We start from the raw sequence: 27,862 nt of genomic DNA, 5'->3' as shown, positions 1-27,862 counted from the left end.
TCCGCAGAGCTCAGTAAGTCCCTCTCGGAAAGGCCCCACCCAAAGGTCTATCCCGAGGGGGTGGGGCCTGGGAATCTGTATTTCAGTAGCTTCCCAGGTGATTCAGACGCTCAGTCAGGTTTGAGACCCAAGGACTCTTTCCAGCCCTCTTGTTCTCTAATCCACTTCTCAACTTCCTTCTGGCCCCAGCGATTACCAGTTCCCGCAACAAACGGAGCCGAGGGAAGAGGGAAGCCAAGACGCCACCAAGGCCAGCCGGGCCCACCCGGTTCCCGGCCTCCCGCAGCCTCCCGCAGCCTCCCGGCTCCCGGGCGCCAGCCGCCAGGTTACATAACGGGCCCGGCGGCGCGCTCTCGCGAGATTTCCACCGCCCCCCTCCTCACTCCACGTCAGAGGGAAGCGGGCGGAGCGGCCAACATGGCGGAACGCAGGCGACACAAGAAGCGGATCCAGGTAGTAAAGCTGAGCCCTGGGGTAGGGGGCTTCAGGGCACTCGGAAGAGGAGGAAGCAGGGAAAGGCCCCTGGAAGGGCGAGCGAAACCGAGGGCGAGGCGGGGCGGGGTTCGGCCGCGAGGCCCCGGCCGCGGGCTGCGTCGTTGCGAGGGGCCTGAGGGGGGGCGGTGCTGGCCGAGGCGGAGACCGAGGCGGAGGTGCTGGGGCAGCGGCGGAAGGCCGGAGGCGCTGGGCTCGGAAGCCGCCGCGGAGGCGCGGCCGCCAGCCCGGGATTCCCGTGGCAGCTCCGGCCGGGGCCTCGGCTGGGGGGTGAGCCTCCTCCCGGGCGCAGACGGCGACCTCCCCGGGCTCCTCTCTCCCTTCTCCACCCCATCCCGTCGCCCTAACGATCCCGAAATTAAGGCCATGATAATTAGGGTAGAAGGAGGCGGAGGGCTGACCTAAGGCAGCCCGTTCTTTGTGCGCAGATAGCAGGACCGCAGGATGGGGAGTAATCTGGCTTTGGTCAGCTGGCCCGGGGGCCCAGGCGGAGATCTGTCTGGCCAGATGTTCAGCTGCGTGCACTCTCCTTTCTCTTCGGCGTTATTAACTTCATAGTCCACTTGGAGCTTCTGCACCGTGTAAATAAACACTGCCCTGTTGGTACTGCGACGAGGCCGGTCGCGCCCAGAAACCTTTCGTATGCTAGTGTGTCATCCTCATAACCTACATAACATCCCTCCCTCATCCCACATGCATGTCATCTGTGCATTTCTGCCCTACAATTTTCCCTGTTGTTCTTGCTCTTTGCCAGCAGGATTAAATACGTGGAACATCTTAGACTCGAGATGTTTATTAGTCCGTACTCATCAGCTCGTGTGCCTAGAAACCTTCCTATGTCATAAATTGATCACATGTTGTAAATTGTTAATATACTAATCACAAATTGTTACACTCCTCCTTGTCTTTCTGTTTCTTACTATTTCTTTGCTTAGAATGACTTATCTAATGTATGCCTCCATTAAAAAAATTATCACTTAAATTGGCTTACACCACAGGTGATTTTTGCTGTGCAAGTTAAAATTCCCCTGGAAACTTTGAAGTACTAGAAAAAAAGATGCCAGTGATCAGTAAATTTGGAATTTACTGGGAACTGGGGAGAAATAAGAAAGTAGTTGCGAACAGAGTACAGAAGGGGATCAGAAAGAGACAAATTCCCCCAAATTCAGACAGGTCATAAGACCAGGGCTTAAGGTTATTATGGAAGAAGTTTCTAATAGTACTGTTCCTAGTCTTTCAAAATTTTAATGTTACAAGCACGGATATATAGTACTTTTAATAGAATTTGTATTGACATTACTGGTCAAATTATACTTACTGTACTCTATATTTGGGCGTACAGTACATTTTATGCCCCTTAGTACACAGTTTTTACAATTTCAGCTGTTCTTTAATGTTGTTGTAAAGGTGATCCTAATTCATTTTTTGAATTGCTGCTCTTACTTCGTTTGTGACCTTGTATTAAACAGAAAGGTAGATTAAGAAACTATATAGTGGTGGTAGTGGCTGGGAGCTAAAATTTGAGCCAGACTCTGCCTGTTTGTACCCATTTTACTAATTATTTGCTGTGTAACTTTGGGCAAGTTACTTAACTTTTTACCTCAATTTCCAAATCTGTAAGAAGGGATATTTACCTCAAAAAAAAAAAAAAAGAAAAAGAAAAAGAAAGAAAGAAACCACATAGGGTTGTAAGGTTGTTTTGAAAAATAGGTGAGTCAATCACTTGTTAAAAAAGGTTGCAAAAGTTATTAAGAGTGCTTGGCATGTAACTCCTTTCTTTTCCCCCTCGCCCAAGGATGAAGGATTTTGGATGGTTTGTTTGGGTTGTTGTTAAGCACTCTAAAATGCTGAAGATTAACAGCTATCTATTCAGTAAATAAACTGTTAGGTTGTGAGTTCCATAAAGTATAGCTGTTTACTTATTGTTTATTTGAGGATCAGATAAATATGTGAGGATCTATTGTTAAAAATCAACCTGGCATACTGCTAAATGAAATCAGGTCAATTATACCTCAATGAAAAGAAAATAACATTTTTCCCATCCTTGAAGTTATTTATGTGGTTGTGCTAAAATGTTGTGGAGATCTTGGGAGTGCTACTTGGGGTACTATTATGCAGTCTTAACAAATTTATAAAACTATACAGTATCTTATAAAATTCCTTGTTCCCCCCCAAATCAGACACTATAATATTGACATCACTTTAGACAAAAAGATCAAATGTAATGACAAAGTTCAGAGTTTAAGTTACAGAAAAGATTCTGTTGTAAGACTTTTGGGCAAAAAAGTCTGTAAAATCAGCGGAGTTTCCTGTTGTTTATTACTTGATGTTTCATGTTTAGAAAAGATTTTTATGTTTAATAGATTCAAGTGACCTCAAATTGTAATTTGTGGGAAATGGTTGATACAAACAAGTTAAAGGGTTTAAAAAAGTAGCTGATTCATTTGCTTTTTCTAGTGTAGCATAACTTCAGATTCTGGTATCCCATCAAAGTTGGAAGCAAGAGGATTATTTCATCACATTTCCTTCTTGGACTCACTTTACCTGTCACTGAAACCCAGGAGTGAGCTATGTGTTCATTGACATTATGTTGGGAAATTTTAATGATTGAGATTCTCCCTCAGTCCAAATTAATGAAACACTTGAAAATAAATAACTTTTAAGTTATTTAAGAAATGCAATTATGCAAGTTTTTAAGAACATATAGTAAGTGCTTATAGGTTAACGAAGTGCTTACTAGAAAGGTTGATTTAGAATCCTGGTATCATGAAAGTTTTGAATTGAAAACGATTTTCAAATAGTAGGGTTTGTTTGGAATCCTTTTCCACAAATGCTGTTCTTATGTAAAAGCAGGGTGGTGGGCTGAAAGCTCTTCCCGTCAGTACCCCACTGCCATCATCCCCATGTCCATGGTCCTTTCAGCTACTTCTAGGACCTAGATCTAAAAGTATTACCACGTGTAAAACTTACTGATCTAAACCATCACCCTCATTTTACAGAGAAGCTGAGGTTCAGTGAGGTTATGTGACTTGACCCAGGGTCACTCAAGATAGTAACACCAGATTTAGTTCAAATCTTCTAATTCCCAGTTGAATGTTGTTTCCACTTCACCATTGATAAAATAAAAACAAATTGTTTGAAATACTTTAATCCTGAAATCTTTATATTAAATCGTATAACAAAAAGACTTAACGTGACTTGTCCCTACTAAAGAGAGAATCATGCCATTTAGTATTCTGCTTATGTATAAAGTCTCCAGTTGAGTTTTGGAACATTTAATTGGCTTACTAATTCTTAGAGCTTTTATAACCTGCATCTCAGTTAATTTTGTTGCACCCAGCTATCTCCCTGGCAGTAAAACCCTGACATATCATGGGCCTACATGCTTAATTTCAGAAAAGTGAAAAAAAGAGAAAGTTTGTGACTATACAAGTCTGACTCTCTGGGATATTTTGAGGAAAAGAGAAGGAACCCAGGAAGCCAGTCCTAAGTCTGAAAACTCCCCCCAGAGGCTTACTGGAGGGCTTAGAATAGGAGTGGAGCAGGATAGTATTACAGACCGGCACCGTCAGAGTCAAGATACAGGGACTCTTGTACAGCTTTATTAGTCACGTGCTGTGACTTTAAGCTAATAATTTATCTCAGGTCCCCTCCAGCTTTCAGATTTTATTCAGCTAACCTATTTACATTTTCACAAATATTTTATACTGCTTCTATGAAGATACAAATTCACAATTTGTAGAGCTTTTTCTTTTTTGCTCAGTTCACTCAGCAAATCAGCTAAACTTATTTCTATTGAATATAGCAATTTTTGAAAATTCTTCTAAATCAGAAATTCTGTAAGATTGTCCACGGCTTACTCTTTTTTTTTTTTTTTTTTTTAAGAATAGCTGCTTTTTTTTTTTTTTTAAAGTATGCTTTTTGGTGAGGAAGATTGGCTCTGAGCTAACATCTGTTGCCAATCTTCCTCTTTTTTTCTTTTTTTCCCTCCCCAAAGCCACAGTACATAGTTGCATATCTTAGTTGTAGGTCATTCTAGGTCTTCTATGTGGGATGCCACCACAGCATGGCTTGATGAGCGGTGTGTAGATCCACACCCAGGATCCGAACAGGCAAACCCCAGGCCGCTGAAGTGGAGCGTGTGAACTTAACCACTTAGGGTGCCAGCCCCCAGACTCTTGATCTAATATTTTTTTGCAGAAGAGTATCTTAAGTACTGGCTAAAACAGTACATAGTTATAAGTGGTAACATGTTTCATTATAGTATTTGAGTGTTGATGTATTCTGAAGTAAAAATAGTCTTTGTTAAATAATTTAAAAAGAGTGTCCTAACCAAACTTTCAATTTATGTAATTCTGGATTGTCAGTTTTGGCAGCCACCATCTTGGTATTTGGGTGCAAAGATGGCTGTCCAGCCTTAAAACTTATTGCCTCTTCGATTCCTCATTTGAAGACGTTTGAGTTCATTCATTGAGCTATAGAGTTCTCTGAGGGTTGAGGAGCTGATTTCTCTTTATTAGTGTGTGATGCTGTTCCCAAAAGGCCTTCTCATTTTGTTAGAAGTTTTCTAGAAAAGTTATGAAAATATTCTGAAGATTTGTTCACATCAAAAGGGAACAAAGAGGGGAGGTCCTAAAGTCTAATGTATAAACAGGAAGAGAGAGACTGTTTGATGCTCTGTGGAGGCTGCAGCAGGGGAGCAGAGAGAGTGGAGACTGCGGGGCAGGATCTTCTGTACAGCCAGCTTCCTGTGGTGGTGTTGGTGCCTCCATAGCAATCTTTCTTTCTGGCTTCACAGCCCCAGCAGATGGCACAAAGTCTATACTTTTCATTAAAGACAGTCTACAATATGGATAACTTATATGTGGTATAATGAAAATTTCATAATATTTCACAAAGGAAAATAGAAACTTTTTACGCATTTGAACTTCAAGAAGTAACAAGGAAGGTATCAATTCTGTTAGACCAATATCTTGAAAGAATTCACTACTTTTCTAGTCACAAGTTCCAGAGAAGTTACTGATAGTTTAAGAAAGTATCACTGGATACGTAATTGTGTGTCTAGTTGGAGAAATTAGCCAAGTCCGTGTTTTCTGGGCCTATTCTGTTCCTTGTTGCTTAGTACTGCCTTTATCAAGGAGGGAAAAGGAATGGAAATAGATTCCTTGAGTCTGTTTTGCATTTGTGCAGAAGAGTTTGGTGAACTTGAAGCTTCTGTTAAAATGAGGTCTTAAAATGTTGTGGATTCCTGTAGTATCAGATCCTCTATTTCTTGTGTATCCTGATATCATATTTTACATGTGATGCCTCCATCAACAATCAGGAGATTAGTACATTTGTGCATGTGTTTAGTAAATGGTTTAATTGAGTGTTAGTGTGAGTGTAGATTGTCATGCCTTAAGTTGATATGATTGTTTTTTCCCCAGAATCACCTTCCTTCCAAATTTGTTATTGAAAACTATCCTTTCAGTTGATCAAATTAGAAATCTGACATCTTTTACTCAGCCATTTCATTCATCCTTTGTCATTGAGTCCTATCTCTTCTACATTTGCAGTGTTTCAAATAGGCACAGTTCCTTCCCATCCCTAGTCCAGTAGCACATCACATCTTACTTGAATACTAAACTAATTTCCCTGCCTTGTGCATTTTTTTCCCAATTGATTCCATGCACAGGCTCCAAAATAACGTGTCTAAGTCATTTTTTCTAATCATGGTCTTCTTCTATTCAAAAACTACTGATAATCTTTCTGGTACTTACAGGGTAAAGTTGAAATTTTTCAGACTGCTTTGAAGACGTTTTAGCCCTATTCTGCTTCTACATGCTTAACCTCACAATGCTTCCCAGCTTGTCTCTGCTGGAGCCAAATTGTGTGCTCGTTCTCAGCCACAGTGTTTATGCTGTTCGTTCAGCTTACCCCATACTTGTCGATTTTTCAAAATCCAGCTGCCTCTTCCAGGAGGTCTTTTATAGCTGTTCTCATCCACACTGATAACCCCACTCCTTTGTGTACTCCTAAAATATTTTTTCTACCGCTCATTTTGGAAAATAACAGTTGTTGTTTTGGATAATTATAACGAAGTCTAGGTACCAGGCCTTACAAATTTTTGGTATTAACTGTAGCACCGAAAGATATTATAGGGTAGACATTCAGTAAGTATTTGAATGTTTTATGTTTATTCACTCTTCCCTGCCAAAATCATTTTTAATCAAACATAATCCAGTAATACATTATCAGTTAATTAGATAACTCTTTAAGTTGACAACAGATGTATCAAATGAGGGAAAAAATTGAGCATATATGAATGTGATTATAAAATAGAATTGGTTTCTATAACCAATTATGGTATCTCATTATTTTCAACTATTGATAGTATTACTTTTTTAGCTATACCACAAATACATAGGATATTAGTTACTAGTAGATGAGGCTCCTAGAAATGTAGCTAAATACTATCCTTTAACATATTTATAGTAACATATATGTTAATATATTTTAGTGTGATTTCAAAAATTGAAATGTAGAATTTTCACCTTTTAGTGTATCAAAGTATATTTTGTGGCTGGGCCTCAAATTAAATCATTATGAACCTTGTAGATGTTAGTGAACTTGGAGTGTTAGATTTTGAATGTGAAATTTTTTAAGATTCTATTTTTCTATGATACATATTTTTATATATAAAACGAAAGGTTTAAATATTTGGTTTTTACTGTAGTCTTCAGTTGGATTGAATGATTTAGGCTTTTAATTTTTATTGCCACAAATAATAACCCACAAATGGGGTAGTAGCAGAGTGTAGGAATCATGCACAGTTAACTGGGCTACTGGAAGTAGAGAAGTTGGGAAATGCAAAGGAGGAAATATGAGAAGAAGCTGCCAGGTGACTCAACAACCAAAGCACAGGCTTCCACTTCATTCAACAAATTACTCCTTTTCAGGATAAAATTAAAGCTGAAACCCTGGTTTGTTAATTGTTCCTTATTGTCATCAAAGGTAACTAAATTCAGATTTGTATGAAATTTTGGGGAAAACCGACATAAAGACAGATGATTTAGGTAGATTATTTTTTCTAGTTTGTGCTATTAGAATGTCTTGCCTGGAGCATAACTGTCTTTAGCATTAATTGTTCTCAGCATCCTAGATTCTTGGCAGATAATTCTTTACTGTTATTTGGCAGTTTGTTTAAGAAACAGCCTTTCCTGAAATCATTCACATTTAGATTACGTATAGCTGGAAATACATTGCGTGAGTGGTCTATGTATTGTGCTTAAACATGTAATTAAAGACAGTACTTTTGTTTCAATAGCTTATAGCAATAAGACAACTTCTAAAAGCATATATATAAGATGTGTACAAGTGTGGATTGTCTTCATTTTCTTCAGTATGTGGGTGGGGAGAATGAGTACACAGGAGGAATTGTCAAAAGTAGTAGTTCAGAAGGTAAGGAAATAAAAGGAAGATGGGGAATGATGAACAATGAAGAGAAAGATTTAAAACATTGGAGAAAGGAATGGAAGAAAGAAAACAGGGAAGGCTTAAAGCAGCCTTTCCAAAACCCTCTGTCTGTGCACTTCCGTTAAGCAGTTCTTCACATGATTGTAATTTATCTGTGTGTTGCATTTTTATTTTTGCTTTACCTCTACTAAGGAAGAAAAGAAGAAAGACAAGGTGAGAAAGGAGTCCTAGACAGTATTTGGGATCTGCAACCACAAGGGGAAAGGGAAGGGAATACAAATCTTCAGCATCTCAGATAGTAGTTCTTACGGCTGCTTCCCTGGGACAGATAGCTGACTATCTTTGGTTAATCTGAGAACTCCTGTTGTGGTCTGTTGTCCATTGTTGAGTGTACATAGCTTTGGCTGCTGTTTAACATTCGTTTATGGCACCTGTTTCTACTTAGTTGGATGTTTGGGCACTCCCTATTGGCAACCTCTTAATCTTTTAAATTATTGCTTTGTGGCATATAAAAGGAGACCAGGCAAGAAGGAAGGTGAACTAGTACAAAGTAGTTAACATGCTGGAAAAACAGCTCAAAATAATGCCTTTTCGCTAGGGCTAAGAGAGACAGGTGTGGGCCCTATCCACTTGTATTTGAAAAACATGTAATTAAAAAAAATCTCCGTTCTTTCTTCTGTATACATGACCCAGTCTGCTCTAGAGAAAGCTTGAAAGAAAGGCCTATATTCCACTTGAAAAGATTTGCAGAACAGATCTGTAAATTCAGTGCACGAATTTCTCAAGTAGATGATTACGTTCAATTACTATTCTTACTTTGCAGGAAGTTGGCGAACCATCTAAAGAAGAGAAGGCTGTAGCTAAATATCTTCGATTCAACTGTCCAACGAAGTCCACCAATATGATGGGTCACCGGGTTGATTATTTTATTGGTAGGATTATATCAGTTTAATTATATTAGTGTACATATCTTATGAAGCTACCTAAACGTGAGATGTGTAGACGTTTTAAAAAAAAGTCTTTCCAGTGTGATTGGTGAAGCTGGGTGATGGGCGTATGGCAGTTGGTTATCCTATTCGTTTCTTTTGTGATTGAAAATGTCAATAATAAAAAGCTCAAAATGCTTTGTGAAAATATTTATTGGAAATTTTTTAAATAGGATTTGTTTTCAGTATGAATACTACCTTTTGTTCAGGTAGTACATGCACTTAAAGATAATCTTTTTGTAAAACTCTAGAGTAGAATTCAGTGTGAAACAAGTCTGTTGGAACCAACTTAGGAGCTTTGGTTCTTCACATAATCCAAACAACCTCATCATAAGGTAATGTCATCTGTAACTTAGCCCCATGGCTTAAAAATAGTGGTTGAGTTTACCTGTCTCATCAATTGAGATTGCATTGCCATTATAGAGAAGAAATTCCTTATCTTCTCTTCTTTAGTGCTGTGATTAATGATTTTGATATTCATTACAAGTTTAGAAAAATAGACATGCTGTTCTCTTCAAACCTAATATATTTAGCTTCTTCTCCTGACACCAGTAGATTGTTCACAGAGCTTATTCCTCAGTAGGTTACAGTAAAACTTGATGACAGAATTTCTGTTATTGTGGGAGAGGAAGATTTTTGTTTTGTTTATTATATATTTAATTGTGCTTATATTGATAAGAGTGATATTTACATTTATTTTGAATTTTTTTGTTTAGAACATTTTCCCATTAATTTATCTTGCTTTAGTTAATATTTTTGAATGCCATTTATTTCCCTGCGTTACTTTAAAATTTTGAGGAATTGTTTATCACGATCATATCAGACTAAATTTTCTTTTGAACTTAGTTTTAGTTTCTGATGCCAGAATGTTGAACTTTGCTTTATAAAATATAATTTAGATAGACATAAATTCTCATGTATACTAAATTTAAAATAATAAATTTCTTCTTTAGCTTCAAAAGCAGTGGATTGCCTTTTGGATTCAAAGTGGGCAAAGGCCAAGAAAGGAGAGGAAGCTTTATTTACAACACGGGAGTCTGTGGTTGACTACTGTAACAGGTAGTGTTTGTTTCTTAGTGAAGGATAACATAAATAGTAATTTAAGAATATTCTCCTTAGTCCTGAAGCTCCTTACCCGTGTTCATAATTAAACAACACAGCTCAAACATAGCTTTTACACACAACCTGGATTTCTTCAGTACCTTGGAATGCTTTTATTTGGTGTTAGACTGTCATATTTTTTATGATTTTTATTCTGTTACGTTTGTACATTTGCCAGGCCGACTGAACTGAAAGATCAGCAATGAAAATCATATACCAATGCCTACAGCGAACAAAAAGTTTCTTTCTTTTCTGGAGCAGACAGTTAGGGAGTCTCTTCCAAAACTTTGGCGGGGATTCCTAATGGACCTCTTGTCCTTGGCGTGGGGTTTTTTTTTTAGAGCCTACATGCTGAGCCATTGGCCATGTACCCTTTCCTATTTTGTTTAGTGATTGCTAATGGATTCCTTGTAAAATCAAGGCAGCTGCAACCTCTGCCTTTTCTTGATTCCAAGATGAAGTATAGACAGTTCAGTAACATAGCCATGTTTTTCATAGTAGGCACTTCTCCTTTGGGAAAAACTTTTGATGATGAGTGATGTATGAAAAGCACTTTGCTCTTGGAAAGAAGTATGCTGGTTTTTCTTTCCACTTTTTTCCCTTGGCTTACTTACTACTTAAATAATTAAGCATATTTATTAAGATGTTAATAAACCAGATTTTGTTTTTGTGACACTAAAGTTTATAATCAGTGGGGATTTGACATTTTAAATTATTTTATGTTTGGTTGAGTGGTACAGATAGCATTTACTAATGTATTCTTTAATGCCGTTAAAAGTATCAGCCACATGAGACCCCTCTAAAAACCACTCTTTCACAACCTGATTTCTGAAACTGTGAAGTTAAAAATTATCAAATGTTTCTTAAAATTCTTAATTGCCGAAAACTGGAGACACTGATGGCCCTTTCAGAAACAATGAAAATTTCATTGGTGGGGCAGGGATGAGCTAACAGTGGTACAGTAGGTCTTTTCCTTTACAGCCATTTGTGTATTTAGAACTCGAAAGTGCAAATTTCCCTGCCTGCCTGAAAGTAGATTTTTTTTTTTTTAATATATATGGTTTAAAAATTGAGAGATGTGATAAATGCAAAAACAGGGAGGTTAGGTAACTTACCCAAGGTCACACAGCTAGTAAGCAGCAGAACCAGAATTCTACATCCCACAGTCGGGCTCCGTAGTCCATGCTTGTAACTGCTGCATTATACTCTCTCCTCAAACAAAATGATGATGCATTTAATGAAGCAAAAATTAAGATGAAGGATTCACCTGTCAATACTATTTGAATATTAAATCTGTGAGCCCAAACCTCTGAGGAGAGCAGCCAGAGTTAGTCCACATTTCTTGGCCTCTTAGGAGTCTTGATACCTTGTTATATGAAAAGCCCGAGATACCTAAGTACAGTGGGTCCTAGAGATGCACTCACTTGTCATTGTATATGTTATTCCATTCATGCCAGGTTGTTTGTGTCCTTTCTGCACTAAAGCAGAGAAGCATAACTACCTGAATTCTTCAGAGCCACTTGTATTAGAACCATAGAGGCCTCGTGGTGGCCAGCCCTTAGGAGTTCCTGCCTGACTACAGACAAAACCACAAAGGCACACTGGTCTAGTCATATTGTCTGAAGCTGCGAAGTGGGCTTGAGGGAGTCTGAGGAAAAACAAAAGAAAACAGGAAAGTGTAGGGTGATACACAGAACAATCTTTTCTAATAATGCTCGATGCTTCTTTATGGCCTATTTCAAGTATGAACTCTTCAACCTTTAATCTAGCAGCATCCTAACTCTCCATATAACTTTGCATTTCCAATCCCCCAGTCCAGTAATGTCCTTCTCATTCATTTAGCACACTCATTCTCTCTCTGGTCTTTGATCATAACCTGCCACTTTTCCCAAATCGTTCTCCTCTACCCTGCCTTCCTCTCAAAATAAATATCCCTTCAGTTTCATCTCTACCATGTAGTCTTGTGTAGTCTTCCTCGGGTCCTCCAGCCCACATTAATCTTTGTATCTAAGTTTCTACAGAATTTATAAAGTTAGTATCATACAGTTTAACCTTTAACTATTTTAAAATTGTTGCATATATGTTACTTTTTTTCTTGCCAGCTAAATCTGAAGGCAATTGTAGGACTGTTTTATACTTTATTGTCACTCCACAGCAATTAGCACAATGTGGGCATTTAATAAAATGTCACCATTGCCGCATAGGTGAAAGTCCTGAACACACCTGACATTGAATGTTTGTTAAACCTGAAAAAAAATTAAGAGATGAGGAAAAATATAAGCAATTTAATAACTTTTTACAGCTGCTTTTAATCCATTTGTTTATTCAACAAATATATATCAAATATCTATTATATGCCAGGCCACAGGAATACAGAGATGACTATTGTCTTGGTCTTTACCTCCAAAGTGCATATTCTGGTCTGTTAGAGATCCTGGCAAGGGGCACAGAACATAGTGAGACAGGGAAGTATGAGTAGTTCTGTGAAAATGTCAGCTTTGTCTGAGTGATTTGTACCGTCTGATGTGTTTAAAGCTAAATAAATGGAGGCACTGATTTCATGACGATAGTAAATGCCATCTTGCTTTTCGAAGCATGGAGTGAGGTGAAGTAGACATTCTCTAAAGACCCATCAAGGAACTAAGTCAGTGATTCTACTTATTACTGAATAGACTGATGCTATAATATCATGATTAGGAAACCAAATGTGTTTGCATGTGCGTATTCCATAACTATTAATGAAATCCAGGGTTTTACTGTAGCAATAATAATGACTAACACTGAGTACTTATATGCTGGGCACCAAGCTGAACAGTCTACATACTTCTCATTTAGTCCTAGAAACCCCTATGAGATAGATACCCCATTTGATAAATAAACTAAAATTAAGTAACTTACCCAAAATCACACAGCTAGTTAAGTGGTAGAGGTGGTACTTGAACTCATCTACCTGAACATGAACTTTTCAACACTAATTTGATTGGTTGATAGTCTACTTTTCTTTCATGGGGGTGGGACAGCTGTGCAGGAAGGGTGCAGAAGTGAACATTCCTGCTGGTTCTCTGCCCTTTGGTGTCTACTCATCAAGGGAAAGATTTTTTTCTCCTGAAATTCTGTGTGTTTTTTTTATTATTATTATTTATTTCTTTACTAAGAACAATTTTTTCCCACTAAAGTAAATTTGAGAAAACTTTGAAAATGATACAGGAGAAAATCAGTTACACTACATTACCATTTGAGAATGTATACTCAGGTATCTACATTGTACACATGTACTCTGAGTATATTGAGATCTGTAATTTGAACTGTGATATAAAATACTGGTTTTCAGTTAACATACAATATGTAGAAAGGATGTATTCTTGTTTTCATATTAATGAATGTTCCAGGTAATAAATGTTTCTGATAGAAAATCTGGAAATAACATAAGTGCAAAAAAGAAAAATTGAGACTATGTTCATTATAAATTTTTGTAAGACATGAGGAAGTAGAGAAAAATTAAAAATCCTCCTTCATGTTTAAATACCCACCACTACTACTCTTAAATTTCACTTTCCACTCATAAGTAGTTAATTATATTCTGAACAAGTAGAAGCCTGAATGAGGAGATCTAGACTTAGCTTCGTGGAGATGCTCGTGGAGTGGACCTGACTGGGCATAAGAAAGAAACCCAGCCAGGCAGGGAAAACATAGATGCTACAGAGGGCACAAGGCAATGACCAGAAATAAGTGGTCTTTGGGCAGAAAGGAGGCATCTAGTTAACAAGTGGTATGATGTGCTGGAGCAGGCTCCAGTGGAAATAGAAAGGTGCGTAGTCACCATTAACAGGCACAGATGGTGGCAGAGAGGCCTAGCTTCTAACTTATGTTTTGGTAGTTGTACCTCATCAAGGCAGGAATGAAGGAACAAATCAGGAACTCTGCAACTGGAATGTAAGATTTGAAAAGATGGCTTTTAAATGGCAAAGGTAAAGGCAACTGAGTTTCTTGAGTAGGATTATAAGGTTAGAAAGGTTAGAAGGAACTGCCACCAAGGTTGACTTAGAGTCAGAGCTGAGCGTCTAAACTCATCAGGTAAAGAAATGAATAACATAGGGATCTCTCTCTTAAGCAGTTTACAGTGTAGTGAAGGGGGCAAACAGACATAACATAAATTGTCTATTAAGTTAGAAGGTAAATGCTATGGCTAGGATAACAGGAAACAGGAGGGAGGATGGGGGATGGGTTTATCATTTTAAACAGGGTAGCCTGAGTTGGGAAGGTAGCATTTGAGGGAAGGCTTGAAGGAATCGAAGGAGTGAGCCAAAAGGACATGCTTGTTTGGGGGAAGAGCATTCCAGACAAAAGGAACAGCCAATGTAAAAGGCCTGAGGTAGGAATGTTAAAACAAAAAACAAAGAAACTGCTGAATAGAGGGAAGAACAATGTATTGAGAGAAATTAGTGAAACAAGGAATACATAGTGTTGTTTCACCAAGTATACTTTACAGTTTTTGATTTGATACAGTGAGAGTTGTTTTCAGAGTCCAGAAATCTCACCTTGGTATATTTAGTTATTCATTACTTAATTCAAGATTTTTTAGTATAGTGGCCCGCTAAATTGTGAAGTACATGGAGAGAAAAAAATAACCTTGAGAAAGACAACACAATTTGGATCAGTCAAATTATGAAGACATTTTTAATCTAACATTTCTTAAACTGTTATATTTAATTTCTTCTTATGTCTGCTTTTGAATTTGAGATTTAACATTAAATAAAGCAGAGCTTGATTTATTGTTAAATGAACCTAGAGAAAAGCTTCGTAAGGGTAATTCCAAACCTATAATCTCTTATATCTAAATTGTGTAGTTAAAAAATGAAAATTAGGTTGACAACTTTTATATAATCAAATTGTACAATTTTTTTGATTAGAGGTGGGGTTGACTATTTTTTTATGGGCTTACTACTTGTACTTTCTCTTGTGGCTTGCCAACGCTGTCTTCCTTTGCTCATTTTATTTGGGTTTGGATATTTTTGCTTTTTAGTCTGTGTCTGTGTAATTGATAGGGAATGTAATGCCATACCTTTTTTCCCAAAGGCTTTTAAAGAAGCAGTTTTTTCACCGGGCACTGAAAGTAATGAAAATGAAGTATGATAAAGACATAAAAAAAGAAAAAGAGAAAGGAAAAGCTGAAAGTGGAAAAGAAGAAGATAAAAAGAGCAAGAAAGAAAATCCAAAGGATGAAAAGACGAAAAAGGAAAAAGAAAAAAAAAAAGATGGTGAAAAGGAAGAATCCAAAAAGGTGATTTCAACTAAAATTAAGTAAAAAGCAAAAATCATTATGTTCGCATGATCACTACTGGCATATGAACACTTTTGAAATATTATGCAACAACCACTGAAGATAACCATATTAGGGTTTTTATAAATACCATAGTTGAGAATACCATAGCTGAGAATTTTGATTTCTGTGTCTCAAATAGTGAAATTATTTTGACTATTTGAATGTCTTCCTGCTTTTTGCTTGTTTGTAAATGTTTTTTTCTTTTATTCACCTTGTATTTTGACAGGAGGAAACTCCAGGAACTCCCAAAAAGAAGGAAACTAAGAAAAAATTCAAGCTTGAGCCACATGATGATCAAGTTTTTCTGGATGGAAATGAGGTGAGAGTATCTTGCTTATAAGTAGTAATCCGGTTTTCTATAGGAGTTTTCAGAATTATCTTTGATGCCTTCACTAAGAAAAGAAGTAATTTAGATAAATCTAACTATATAGATATAAAATCTACTTTTTAAAAATCAATAATTTCTCTGAATTTAGATTTATAAAAAATTTATTAAAAACCAGTCAGACTTAGGTTCAACTGTCTGAGTGACAGGAAAGCTGAAATCACAGTGGCTTAAAACAGAATAGATACTTGTTTCTCTTCATCAGTGAATCTGAGTGGAAGCAGTACAGATACGGCAGCCCCATGATGGATCTGAGCTCTTCCTCCTGTGTGAGGCAGTTAGTACAGGTTACCTCAGGGTCCAAAATGACTGCCAGCCTTACATCTGCATCCAAAGGAGGAAAGGATAATGATGGATATGCCTCCTATTTGAGGACACCTTGGAAGTTGGCAATTTCATTTTTGCTTGGATTCTGTTGGCCAGAACCTAGTCATGTGTAAAGTCTTAGAAATGTGCTTTTTAAACTGGGTTGTCATCTGCCCAGCTAAAATGCAGGGTTTCCATTACTGTCAAAAAAGAAAGAGCAGACTGGTTGATGAGGGACACTGACTGGTTTCTGCCTCTTATGGTCAGACATACTATTTTAGGGGCCTGAAATTTTCAACATTACATGACACATTACTTAAGGAAATCATTTTTATTTCTTTTATAATGAGAAATTTGTGTGGTGTTAGCTTTCCATGAAGACTGTTTAATTTAGTCATTTAACCAATATCAAAACAGTAGTTGTGTACTGGCTATTTAATTGTGAATTTCAAGACATATCTCTTCTTGCTATACCTAATACAAAAGTAGTATATATAAAGTAGTGGTTCCTAGAGCTATGAGTTTGCAATTTTGGGAAAGCTTTTCAGAAAACATGTGCTTTAGGCTCATTCTAGACAAACTTGCGTGAGACATTCTAGGGTGGAATCCAGGGAGAGAGGGAGAGAGAGAGAGAGGGAGAGAGGGAGAGAGGGAGAGAGGGAGAGAGGGAGAGAGGGAGGTGTGTGTGTGTGTGTTAACGTCCCAGGGTGATTCTGTTGTGAACCCCTGGTTAAGAACCACTGCAATAGAGGACCACAGGTCTTTCCTAACGTGAAAGCTCAAATACCTTCAATGAAACGTCAGGCATCAGCTAGCTATATGCCAGGACATTTTTATAGGTGCTGGGAATAGCATGTTAAATAAGATAAAATCCTCTTCTTGGAAGCTCTTGTAGTCTAGCAAAGATACAAGCTTTTAAACATGTTACCGTATTATAGTGTGGTAAGTGTTATGGTGGGAGAACACCACTTAGGAATAATTAGTTTAATCAGGAGAGGATAAGGAGAGTCTGAAGACCCGGAACACTTCAGCCTTAAAGGATGACTGGCAGATTACCAGGTGCGCCTGGGGGACTTATAGGTCTTTTAGGTGAAGAAAGCAGCCTGAGCAAAAGTGTGGGTACTTGCATTCCTAAAAAGACTAGATTTTATTCTATAGAAAGCAGCGTGCTTTCAAAGGTGGGAAATGTCTTTAAAAACTTGTCTTTTTAGAATGCCTAACTGGCAGAAGTGATGTCTGTGGATCTGATTTTCAGGGGAAATGTGCAGAGTTAAAAAAGAGGAATGAAATCCCCAGGGTTAGAAACAGAATGAAATCAAAAAGACAGTAACAGAGAGTTCTGGTCAAAACAGAACCAGAAAATGGAGGAGTACTGTTATTTATAGAAACTAAGAGATAAAACTAGGAGTTTTACGGATGATGATTGAGCAGGGTTCTGCTTGTTCTGAATGAAGTAAATATCTGTTGTATACAGTAAATTAAGCTTTAACGCAGTGATTCTCAGCTTCTGGGTGGCATCCTGCATGGGGGAGTAGGCCATGAAGTTACTGCAGGGGCTCATAGAATCTTTGTTGACTAATCCTGATCTTTAATAGTGCTTCTTTGCATCTCATCAGTAGGAGAGGACAGAATGCAGTTGAGAGCTGCTGAAGCTGTAACGGTCTGGCTGGAATCTCTCTTAACTGTGCTCTTACCCCAGACTGGTTCTACTCATGCCAGTGTACATGATCATGTTAGGGACAAAAAGGCTGTACAATCGCTGGTTTTTAGGTTGAATAAGTAATGATTTGCACATATGAACAAATTGTTAAGTGCTTGTAAGTACATAAAATTTACTTAAGTGCATTACAGAATTTATAGTTTTTAAAATTATTTTCTAACTGAATGGATACCAAAAGAAACACTGCTAGTAAAGAAAAGTCTTTGAAATTTGTTTACCTTAGAAAGTGGTTCTTATATGGTAAGAAGTTGGAAGTGCCTGTTGCAGAGGATCTAAAATCTAAAATTAAGCTTAACTTTCTAATGTGACCTTAGAACTTTAAGCACTGGGGTTTCTTGATTCTTCTAGGTATTTGTGTGGATCTATGACCCAGTTCACTTCAAAACATTTGTCATGGGATTAATTCTTGGTAAGTACAATGTCTAAAATTTAGAAAGGAAAATAAAAATGCAAAAGCCATAAAGAAAAATATTTAACATAAAGTAATTACTTAAATAAGGTATACTTTAGGTAAAGTCAGAACATGTATGATAAACTGAGGGAAATATTTGCAACACATTAAAGCAGAGATCTTTAAGAGATTAACAGCCTGGTAGAAAAATGGTAAAAGCAGCTCACAGATAAAGAAATACAGCCATCAATAATTGTGAATGATACTTAATCACACTCATAATAAATACTAATTAAAAGAACAGTGATTAAAAGGATTACAAAGTATGAGAGTGCTTAATCTTAGTGAAGGCCCAACACTTAGGAAAAACAAACACTCTCCAGCAACTGATGGTATTTTCATTGTTTCAGTTTTTATGGAGAGCAGTTTGGCAATACCTTTCAAATTTTAAATATGTACACACGGACCCACCTCTTCTACTTCTAGGAATTTATCCCATGGCTGTTCTTTTGTGTTTTTTGAGAGTTTATTTTTCCTTTTTCTCCCCAAAGCTCCCCAGTACATAGTTGCATATTTTTAGTTGTGGGTCCTTCTAGTTGTGGCATGTGGGACGCCGCCCCAGCATGGCCTGATGATCGGTGCCATGTCCACGCCCAGAATCCGAGCCGGTGAAACCCTGGACTGCTGAAGCAAGTGCACGAACTTAACCACTCGGCCGCGGGGCCGCTCCCCCAATGGCTGTTCTTAATACAGGTGTACAAAGTGTCTATTCAAAACTGTGCGTTGACATGTCATCTAGTCTAATCCAGATCCCTCAGACTATAGTTAGGAGGATAATTAGCAAATATCTTTCAAATTTTAAATGCCTGTAGTTTTTGACCGAACAATTACAGTTCGGGGATTTATCTTATGCTGTAGTGCACAGTTGCACAAGTGTATACTACATTGGTATGTGTTGCACTATTGCCTATAATAGGAAAAAACTGGAAATAATTCAAGTCCCTCAATAGAATGGTAAGTAAATTACAGTACTACACACTAGAATACCATGCAGCTTTTAAAGAATTAGGTAGGACGTACTGATGGAAAGATAGCTAGAATAGATTAAATGAAAAAAAGTTGTAAAAGAGTAAGAATAGTACAAGCTCATTTCTGTAAGAAAAAGAATTCTGGATGGCTAGTTTGAATTATATATAGGCAGTCTCTGGGAGTACAAATAAGAAACATAATAGTAATTACCCTCTGGCAAGTGAACCAAGAATTAGGTGAAGACTTCACCTGTTGGTTTGTTTTTTGTTTTTTTTTACCGTGAGTATCTGTTATTCCTCTAAGTTCAGGGTAGTGGGTGTGAGGGAAGAAGAGAGAATGATTTAACAAGTAGAAAAAAATAGATAGCAGTTAAATAAACAAGCTTGATTAATATGATATCATAGGATCTCATTCAAAATAACTCTTAAGAATTGAAACTCAATTAAATCCAACCGATATAGCTAATAGCTATTGATCGCTTACTATCTACTAATCACTTTGCTAAATATGTTACATGCATTATTTCATTTCATCCTCACAACAGTCTAAAAACCATAAGGACAGTCACATATTAAATATGTGTTTAATAACTTGCCCAGGGTTATATAGCTTATAAATGATAGAGCAAGAATTTGAATCCTGATCTCCCTTGCTCTAAAAGCCTAATAACCAGGCTTCTAATTTCTTCTCATTACTCCATGTGGTCCCACTATGCTTAGAAAAAAACTGGAGGTGCTTGTATACAGTTTCCCTAAATACCAAAGAACCATCTGCATCGGAATCACCAGGTGAGCTTTTTGAATCTGCAGATGTCAGAGCTCCACCCCAGAATCAGAATCTCCACAGTGGGATCTTTGGAATCATTTTTTGGTTAGCTTTGTTGTTTGGTTGTTGTTTCTGTAAGCTCCCCTATTCAGTAGACAAGTACCTTATATTCAAAAAGTAAGGTAGGCATTGCTTGAAAACAGCAGCAGTTGATCATTTAAGGAGCTAACAATTTCACATTTTTAGACAGCACTTTTTTCTAATCATGTGTGATTCATAATAGAAAAATCCTAACCTGATTTAAGAACAGTAGTAAAATGTTAGGTTGAACTACGTGAAGTGGCTGGTAATTGACCACTTTTTACCTATAAAAATGACAATTTTAGGGGCTGTCCCCGTGGCCGAGTGGTTAAGTTCGTGCGCTCCGCTGCAGGCAGCCCAGTGTTTCGTTGGTTTGAATCCTGGGCGCAGACATGGCACTGCTCATCAAACCACGCTGAGGCAGCGTCCCACATGCCACAACTTGAAGGACCCACAACGAAGAATATACAACTATGTACTGGGGGGCTTTGGGGAGAAAAAGGAAGAAATAAAATCTTTAAAAAAAAAATGACAATTTTATATGTTTCAGTATAGATGTTTCAGCTTTCCCTCTAGGAACATGTTCACTGATATTGCAACCAGGCCGTTTAACTTTTAATCTAAAAGTTACTCATGTCACCGTGTCGTTTCTTGTTCCAGTGATTGCAGTGATAGCAGCCACGCTCTTCCCTCTCTGGCCAGCGGAAATGAGAGTGGGGGTTTACTACCTGAGTGTGGGCGCAGGCTGCTTTGTAGCCAGCATTCTTCTCCTTGCTGTTGGTAAGTAGTGGTGTTAGTGAAACTGACCTCACGAAGGTAGATATGAGCAGTTCAGACTATAATCTGGAGCTTCAAGTAAAGCTTAATAGCAAAATTAGGCAAATGAAGAAGTACGTGGACCTAATTTTGGGTCATATCCCAAAACTGACTCAGGCTTGAAGTAGTATATGTGCTTGATTAGATTTAGCCTATTTTGAAGAAAAAGGATTTAATGTGTCTTAACTCTGCACGTACATACGCTTTAAAGTTTAGCTACTACAAGGACTTTAGTATTTTTATAGAGGTTAATCATTTATTAAACGTAATACTTTCAGGGAAATATTTTTATATTTTGAATTAAGGCAAATGAAACTTGTATTAAATATTTAAATTCTATGTATATATTCACTGAATGATTCTAGGCACTTGATTTGCCATTTTGAGGAAAATCAGTTTGCACCCATGTACCAGAATAAATTCTAAATGCATCAACAAATTTTAAAATGTTTTTAAAAAGGAAACAAGAAAGTGTAAGTAATGTTTTTTACATTTCTGGATGATTGGGGTCTTTCATAGCTAAAAATAAGAGAGTATAAAAATGATTAATAAATATATGAAAAATGCTCATCACTACTAATCAAACAATAAAATTAAGATAATGAGGTATTTTTGGCTATTAGGAAGATTTTTTTTTAAATGGGAATACTCAATGCCAGGTAGGGTTTAACTGGAAGAAAATGCACCTAAATATAAATGGTGGTGATAGTAATAAATAATTTTAATGTTCTTTATATTTGTCTGTATTTTATATAGTGAGCATATTACTTACCATTAAAAAAAGCAAATATTATTTTACTTAAAATCTTAATCTTTGAAGATTTTCCCATATAGGGTGGGCAGGTCTAATTTAATGTTTCACTTTGGGAAAGAAATAGAAATTTTTTTCAGCTTATCTAAAGCTATCTAGTGATTTTTAAACTTATCTTTATTCCTTGATCCATCTATAGAGTTTATGTTGGTATATGTTACTAAGTTCTGATTATTTTCCCCAAGTGACAAATCAGCTTTTCTACCAAGACATATAGGAGTACTTCTGTATAAAAAGAAAAACCAACACACATTATTGACCTAATATCTGTGGTTAGAGTATATAATTTGGCCAAGATTATCTGAACCAGGGGAATGTTACTCTGAGGTTCCATGATACAGAATAGATTCTTACATTTAAAAAGCATTACTCTTGTAGCCCTAAGCAATTTCCCTCTGGACATCAAGGTGCCCTGAGTTGGTGCCACCATCCATAGACCCAGGAACTCAGCTACTATTTTCATTCACTTCGTCATATTCATGGGCCTCCTTTTTTCTCTGTCATGTCTGACTGTGTGAAGCCTTCTCCACCCCCTTTCATTTTTCCCTTCCTCTAGCTTAGTCACCTGGGAAAGTCCCCTTATCTTTTATTTAAACCAATATTCACAATAATTTACGGTTATTATATTGTTTTGCTCCTTAAAATACTGTTTGTTCAGTAGTGTTTTCTGTAATTTTTCATTTTAAATATACTTTCAAATAGTTTTGACCTGTAGCCCATTTAAAATTGGTATTTCTTTTGTATTATCCTATGAAGTATTTTATATTGGTCAAAATTAAATTTGGTGCTACTTTGAATATGTATTGTTAATGTTGCCATTTAAAATAAGACCTTGGCAATGAAGCACTTTAGTATAGGGAATAGTATGACAGGACATGTCATGGTGGTTTTCCCATCATTCTTCCCCTTTTGCCTCTATAAAATATGTTAGAATTCTGCCATGCTCAATTTGTATATGTTGAGAATTTAGATTTTATTTGTGCTATTTCTGTATTGTTTTTCCTTGGATTTGAGGCAAGATTTCATATTGTGAACTGTCTTAACAGCCCTGTGAGTCTGTCTTAACATCATAATTCTATTTGGAGAAAAACATATGCAGCCTCCTTAGAAGATGTTCATTATTTCTTTTTATCAGTGGAATTTATTCTTAAATCATAATTTCAAACATATTTGCCTTTTCTGTTTGTACCACAAAAGATAGCAGCGTGCACAGTCTTTCAGAATATTTATATTCTTTTGTGAAAATAGAAATCACTACTTCATAAAAGTTAAGTCAGGTATACCATTTCCTTTATTTATCCAAAAAGAATAATGGAGGAAGCATAGATGAGCTTTCTTCACGTGGTACAGTTGTCTGTAGGGAACACAAAACCAAAACCCTGTCATAATTGATTAGGCCATAACATTCACATAATCGTCACGACCTTTTTTTAAAAAAAAAAGATCACTCAGCTCTATATAATTGGCAAATTAAGAGAAAACTATATGAAATCTTGGGGTTTGTGTTTGTGACAACTCATTACTATAAACTTTAAAATTCTCAAATTCTTCCATTATCTAACCACAGTTTTGTCATATATTGCTCCAAGAGAGTTACCTCAAACCCTATTTGTTTAAGCAATCCAGCTTTCATTAGCATTGTATTGTTTCCTAATATTGGGAGAGAGTTGGTCCTTAAATAAACAGAAATTACATAATTACTTAATTAACAAAATTGTAACGTTGAGAAAAATGTTCTCTGATTGTTCAGAAGTGTTTTTACTTAGAAGCCTTATCCTCCAGCCAGGGTATCCACATGCCTTGGGCCCAGATACATTGAGGGACCCACAGAAATGTTTTCATTTTCATTTCTTTTAAAATCAGAAGTAATAATACATACACATGTATATAATAATGAACCTATGCAGCATTATATTTATATTTATAGAAATATGGTTGTAAAAAGTATAATTTTAATATTTTTTATAGAGTAATTGCCTTAGAGAAAAGTGCCTAGGGTCTAGGAAAGTCATGGGGCAGCCCTGTGTTTTCTTTTTTAAAGGTTTCCTAAGATATTCTTCATCCCTTACTCGCATTTATTTCCTTTCATTTACTGTGGTCTCATGCATACTTAAACATCCAACTCACATCTGTTTTTATTGACATATAACATAGCAAAGTGCCTATGTATATTCCATGAAACAGCATCCAGATGAAAAAAAACAGAAGTAATTTTTCGAGTGGCATTGTACCATTTTGCCCTCAAGGTCAGAGCAGAATGCCCTGCACCTAGAATACTGTGACAGCTGCTAAACTAGTTAGGATTTAATTATTCATATTTAAGGTGCATGTAAAGTGCAAATAATAAAATTCTGAGTCTTCTCCTAGTTTTTTATTAACAGATATTCCCTGCTGTCTAAATTGGTGTTTGAATGATTCAATTAGAGAAATTTTTCTCCCACAGCTCGTTGCATTCTGTTTCTCATCATTTGGCTCATAACTGGAGGAAGGCACCACTTTTGGTTCTTGCCAAATCTGACTGCTGACGTGGGCTTCATTGACTCCTTCAGACCTCTGTACACACATGAATATAAAGGACCAAAAGCAGACTTAAAGAAAGATGAGAAATCTGAAACCAAAAAGCAGCAGAAGTCCGACAGTGAGGAAAAGTCAGACAGTGAGAAGAAGGAAGATGAGGAGGGAAAAGCAGGACCAGGAAGTCAGGGCACAGAAGGCTCGGGTGGAGAACGGCACTCAGACACAGACAGCGACAGGAGGGAAGACGACCGGTCCCAGCACAGTAGCGGAAATGGGAATGATTTTGAAATGATCACAAAAGAGGAACTGGAACAGCAGACAGATGGGGATTGTGAAGAGGAGGAAGAAGACGATAATGATGGAGAAACAACTCAATCTTCACATGAAAAATCATAATCTGACTAATTTGGGGACTAAGTGCAAGAGGTTGGATTTTCTATGTTGGCTGATCATCATAATGTACACTTGACATTTGTGGCATTCTTTCAGTTCATTTGCTGAAATGTATTTGATATCCAAGCAATTATATTCAGTCCTTCATTTCATAGAATACTACTGTTGGTACATCTAAAGCCATTTATAAGTTTTATCTACTTGATAATTTTACAGTAAGTAGGTCTCATTCATTTTGATAGTTATCAAAGATGTACTTTCCACAATGAAATTTAGATTAATGGCATTTTTGATAGTTGTATGGCTTTTTACTGTTAGACTAATCAAAATAAGTAAAAGGGATAAAAAAGAAACACCAACATTTCAGATTATGCATAGTTACGTAGCCATTTTACAGTTTCTTTAAGATGAAACACTTAAACCCATTGTTCTGGATAGTTAAGCTTTTGTTGATTATAAAATTATACCAGGAAATTTCTAAGATTCTGAGTTAGCAGGGTTCAAAAGCATTTTGTGGAAACAAGCCAACTAGTAATGATGCAGCAACATTTTTAGTTTAGCTACACATTTTCCTTTCCAACTTAGGAAATCCAAACTGATTTGTATGTCTCATTCATAGAAACATGGTCATCTCAGCAGAGAAGGCAAACAGCGTTGGCTGGAAGGTGATGGCTCTTCTCCCTTCTTCCCATCTCCTTGTCGTAAAGTAAAATGTATTCTGTACATAATTTACAAATAAACATTTTATTTTAATTGTTACTTATTATTTAGACATTTTCTCAACACATAAATTTGTGAAATTAAGACCATTTAAGGGTATGTTTTTAGAGAAATGGAAGTTCCAATAACCCAGAGAACATCTGTGATCTTTTACAGCAGCTTCAGTTTTGTGCCAACATTCCATGTATTTGAATATGAGTTAAAACGATCCTTATTAAATAAGAGCAGACCTAAAGTAACTGTTTGTACGCCTTAATGTTCATTTTGACTTATCGTAAATCTCTACATTCAGAAATGGGGTACTGACTGTATTATCAGACCAGGAGGCACAGCTATGAAAGATAATTTACTGTTCTAAAATACCAATTTAAAATAAAGAACATAAAAGAAAACATAAGAGAACCATTGGACTCTAATTGCTTTGAACTAGTTTTGCAGTTTGATTTTATATCTTACATACTTTAGTTACAAATCTTTTGGAAAAATCTTGTGTTTACTTATGAATATATCATTCCTTGGAGTTATACTCTTATAAGCTGATAATATTAAATTATTTTCCTTCGGTCACAGAGCATTCTGCTTCGTAGTTGAAATACGTGGTGCGTGTAGGTCTTTATCTTTTTTTAGGCTGTTTCCCGTCTAAGTGTTTGACTAAAGGTGTTAAATTTTTCTAATTGTGAAGAAATACAATTTCTGTATACTGACACAATTTATTAAACATGGCTTGATTGCTTCTTTACAGTTTTCCTTGTAAGTGGACAGAAATGTGGCTATTTGATGTTAATGCAGCTCTATCAAGGCTGCCGTCAGTCGTTTAAAAAGTTTTCTCCTGGCAGATGTTTATTGATTTAAGTGCCTGGGTGTTTCCTCTTGCATTTTTAGAGCTCTCCTGCTTTATTTCCACGGTAAGGGCATGCGTAATTATAGCTTCTGAGCTTCTTAATCACCAGTAGCATTAATACCTGTTTTGGGTTTTGATAATGGTACCGAAAGTGTTTTTCAGAAATAAAAATGACTTAACCGTTACTCCTATGATAATACCCAGGCACTCAATATTTAATCCTGAAGCTCTCTGTAATACGTGAACTATGTCTAGTCCTAAAGACCTTTGGAGCATGGCAAGAAAGTCGGCTTTTTATTGATGTTTGTGAATTCTTACAGAATGTTAGTACAAATTTTTATAAATATTTGGTGGTCCCTGGGGGAAAATGTTATTCTTACTATGGTTAGAAAGTGAGTTAGAAATTTTAGCTCGGTGTCTTCTACTATTCAAGGTTGTGTACTTTAAACAAATAGAAAAGTCAAAAGCTGCCACTATTCTGGCCCTCAGAAGAATCAATGGCTGTCTTTTTGGCTAATGTTAAATTAAATACTCTTACACCAGAGCTTGGAGAATTGTTTCCATTAGTCAATGGAATGGTGACTTTTTTTAAAAGAAACTTCAGGTTTGCTATGCTACCGTAAGTAGAAGCATGAAGCTTTTGGATAATGTAGGATTTATTGTGGAATGGGTATAAAGTGGCCTAACTAAGTAGGATTGAATTAACCAGCTGAGTCCACATAATAAGAATAATGCATATATGATTGTTCTTAAGTGAATGTATTAAATAGATTGTTTTTCCTTTTCCCTCCCATTAATTTCTTTAATTTTCAAACTATATGGCCTTCTAGACAACTTTAAAATAATTTGAATTTAGTACATACTATTCAGAAAGTAATAAATTTCAATATGTCACATTGAAATTATGCAGTGGTGATGGTTTTAATGTTTTCTTCTCTTTCTAGTTTTACATTATGAGTACCAATTAGCTGCTGATTACAGAAAAATCATCTTGTATCTTTTATAAATTGACTTTGCTTGTTTGAATCTTTATTAGGAACTGGAAAACAGCAAGTACAGTTGATTGTCGTTATTCGTGGTGGTAGGGTTCTATAAAGTCACCACCAACACGCAATTAATGAGTACTGAATCATTGCTCCGAGGGGAAATACAGGGCTGATCTCTGAGCCTCTGGTCCATTTTCGACAACCAGTCAAGCCATAGACTTGTTTCAGGTGTCTTTCTCTTTTGCTGATTTACTGACGTTGACCTCTTGGTCGGCAGCCCTGTGGCCTCGTCCCTGGCTGCTGCTCATCCAACACATGTTTCTTCTCCCGGAGGCACGTCACTGCCTTCTTCTACTTCAGGAACACCAGACAGCACTTCAGCACTACATTTGGGGGACATTTTAAGCAGTGAAATCCCCAAGAAAAATGCAAAAACACTAAATTGAGCAAAGGACACTTGTTTACAAGAGCTGAGCAGGAAAGCAGCTTGTCACCTTATTCAGCGTCAACTGGGAGCAAATATGTTGGGCAAGTCAAATTTTCTCTCTATGCATGACCATGAAGGCAAATTCGCAAATACGGAATCCACGAATAGTGAAGATCGGCTGTACTTAACTATATCCTAAAGCTGTGACGTGTATCTATCTGGTCTACAGAACAGAACTTACTGCTCAATCATGCTCCATTATTTCCATAGCCTTTTAAATGTCCGCTCTGTCTGAAAGTAAATAGTTCCTAACTGTG

The 27,862-nt window shown here is 36.9% G+C and overlaps 1 protein-coding gene across 1 annotated transcript; it reads left to right on the top strand.

Moving 5' to 3' along the window:
* Positions 1-75: 75 nt before the first annotated feature.
* SEC62 (SEC62 homolog, preprotein translocation factor) lies at positions 76-27,862 on the top strand. Its single transcript, XM_014846490.3, has 8 exons — positions 76-453; positions 8,771-8,879; positions 9,887-9,992; positions 15,111-15,315; positions 15,584-15,676; positions 18,117-18,177; positions 20,695-20,814; positions 24,105-27,862. Exons 1-8 carry the CDS (start codon positions 418-420, stop codon positions 24,572-24,574), a joined length of 1,200 nt encoding a protein of 399 aa, XP_014701976.1. The 5' UTR covers positions 76-417; the 3' UTR covers positions 24,575-27,862.

Source organism: Equus asinus, chromosome 5 (genome assembly GCF_041296235.1).
Source record: "Equus asinus isolate D_3611 breed Donkey chromosome 5, EquAss-T2T_v2, whole genome shotgun sequence".
NCBI lineage: Eukaryota > Metazoa > Chordata > Mammalia > Perissodactyla > Equidae > Equus > Equus asinus.
Note: the sequence above shows the minus strand (reverse complement) of the source record. Positions and strands in the feature narration are given on the sequence as shown.

Excerpts from the sequence above, each read along its gene's own strand:
- SEC62 (XM_014846490.3), top strand. The coding sequence starts at position 418 with ATGGCGGAACGCAGGCGACACAAGAAGCGGATCCAG. Across the intron at positions 15,677-18,116 it reads TTTTTCTGGATGGAAATGAG|GTATTTGTGTGGATCTATGA; the intron begins GTGAGAGTATCT and ends TGATTCTTCTAG. Across the intron at positions 18,178-20,694 it reads TGTCATGGGATTAATTCTTG|TGATTGCAGTGATAGCAGCC; the intron begins GTAAGTACAATG and ends TTCTTGTTCCAG.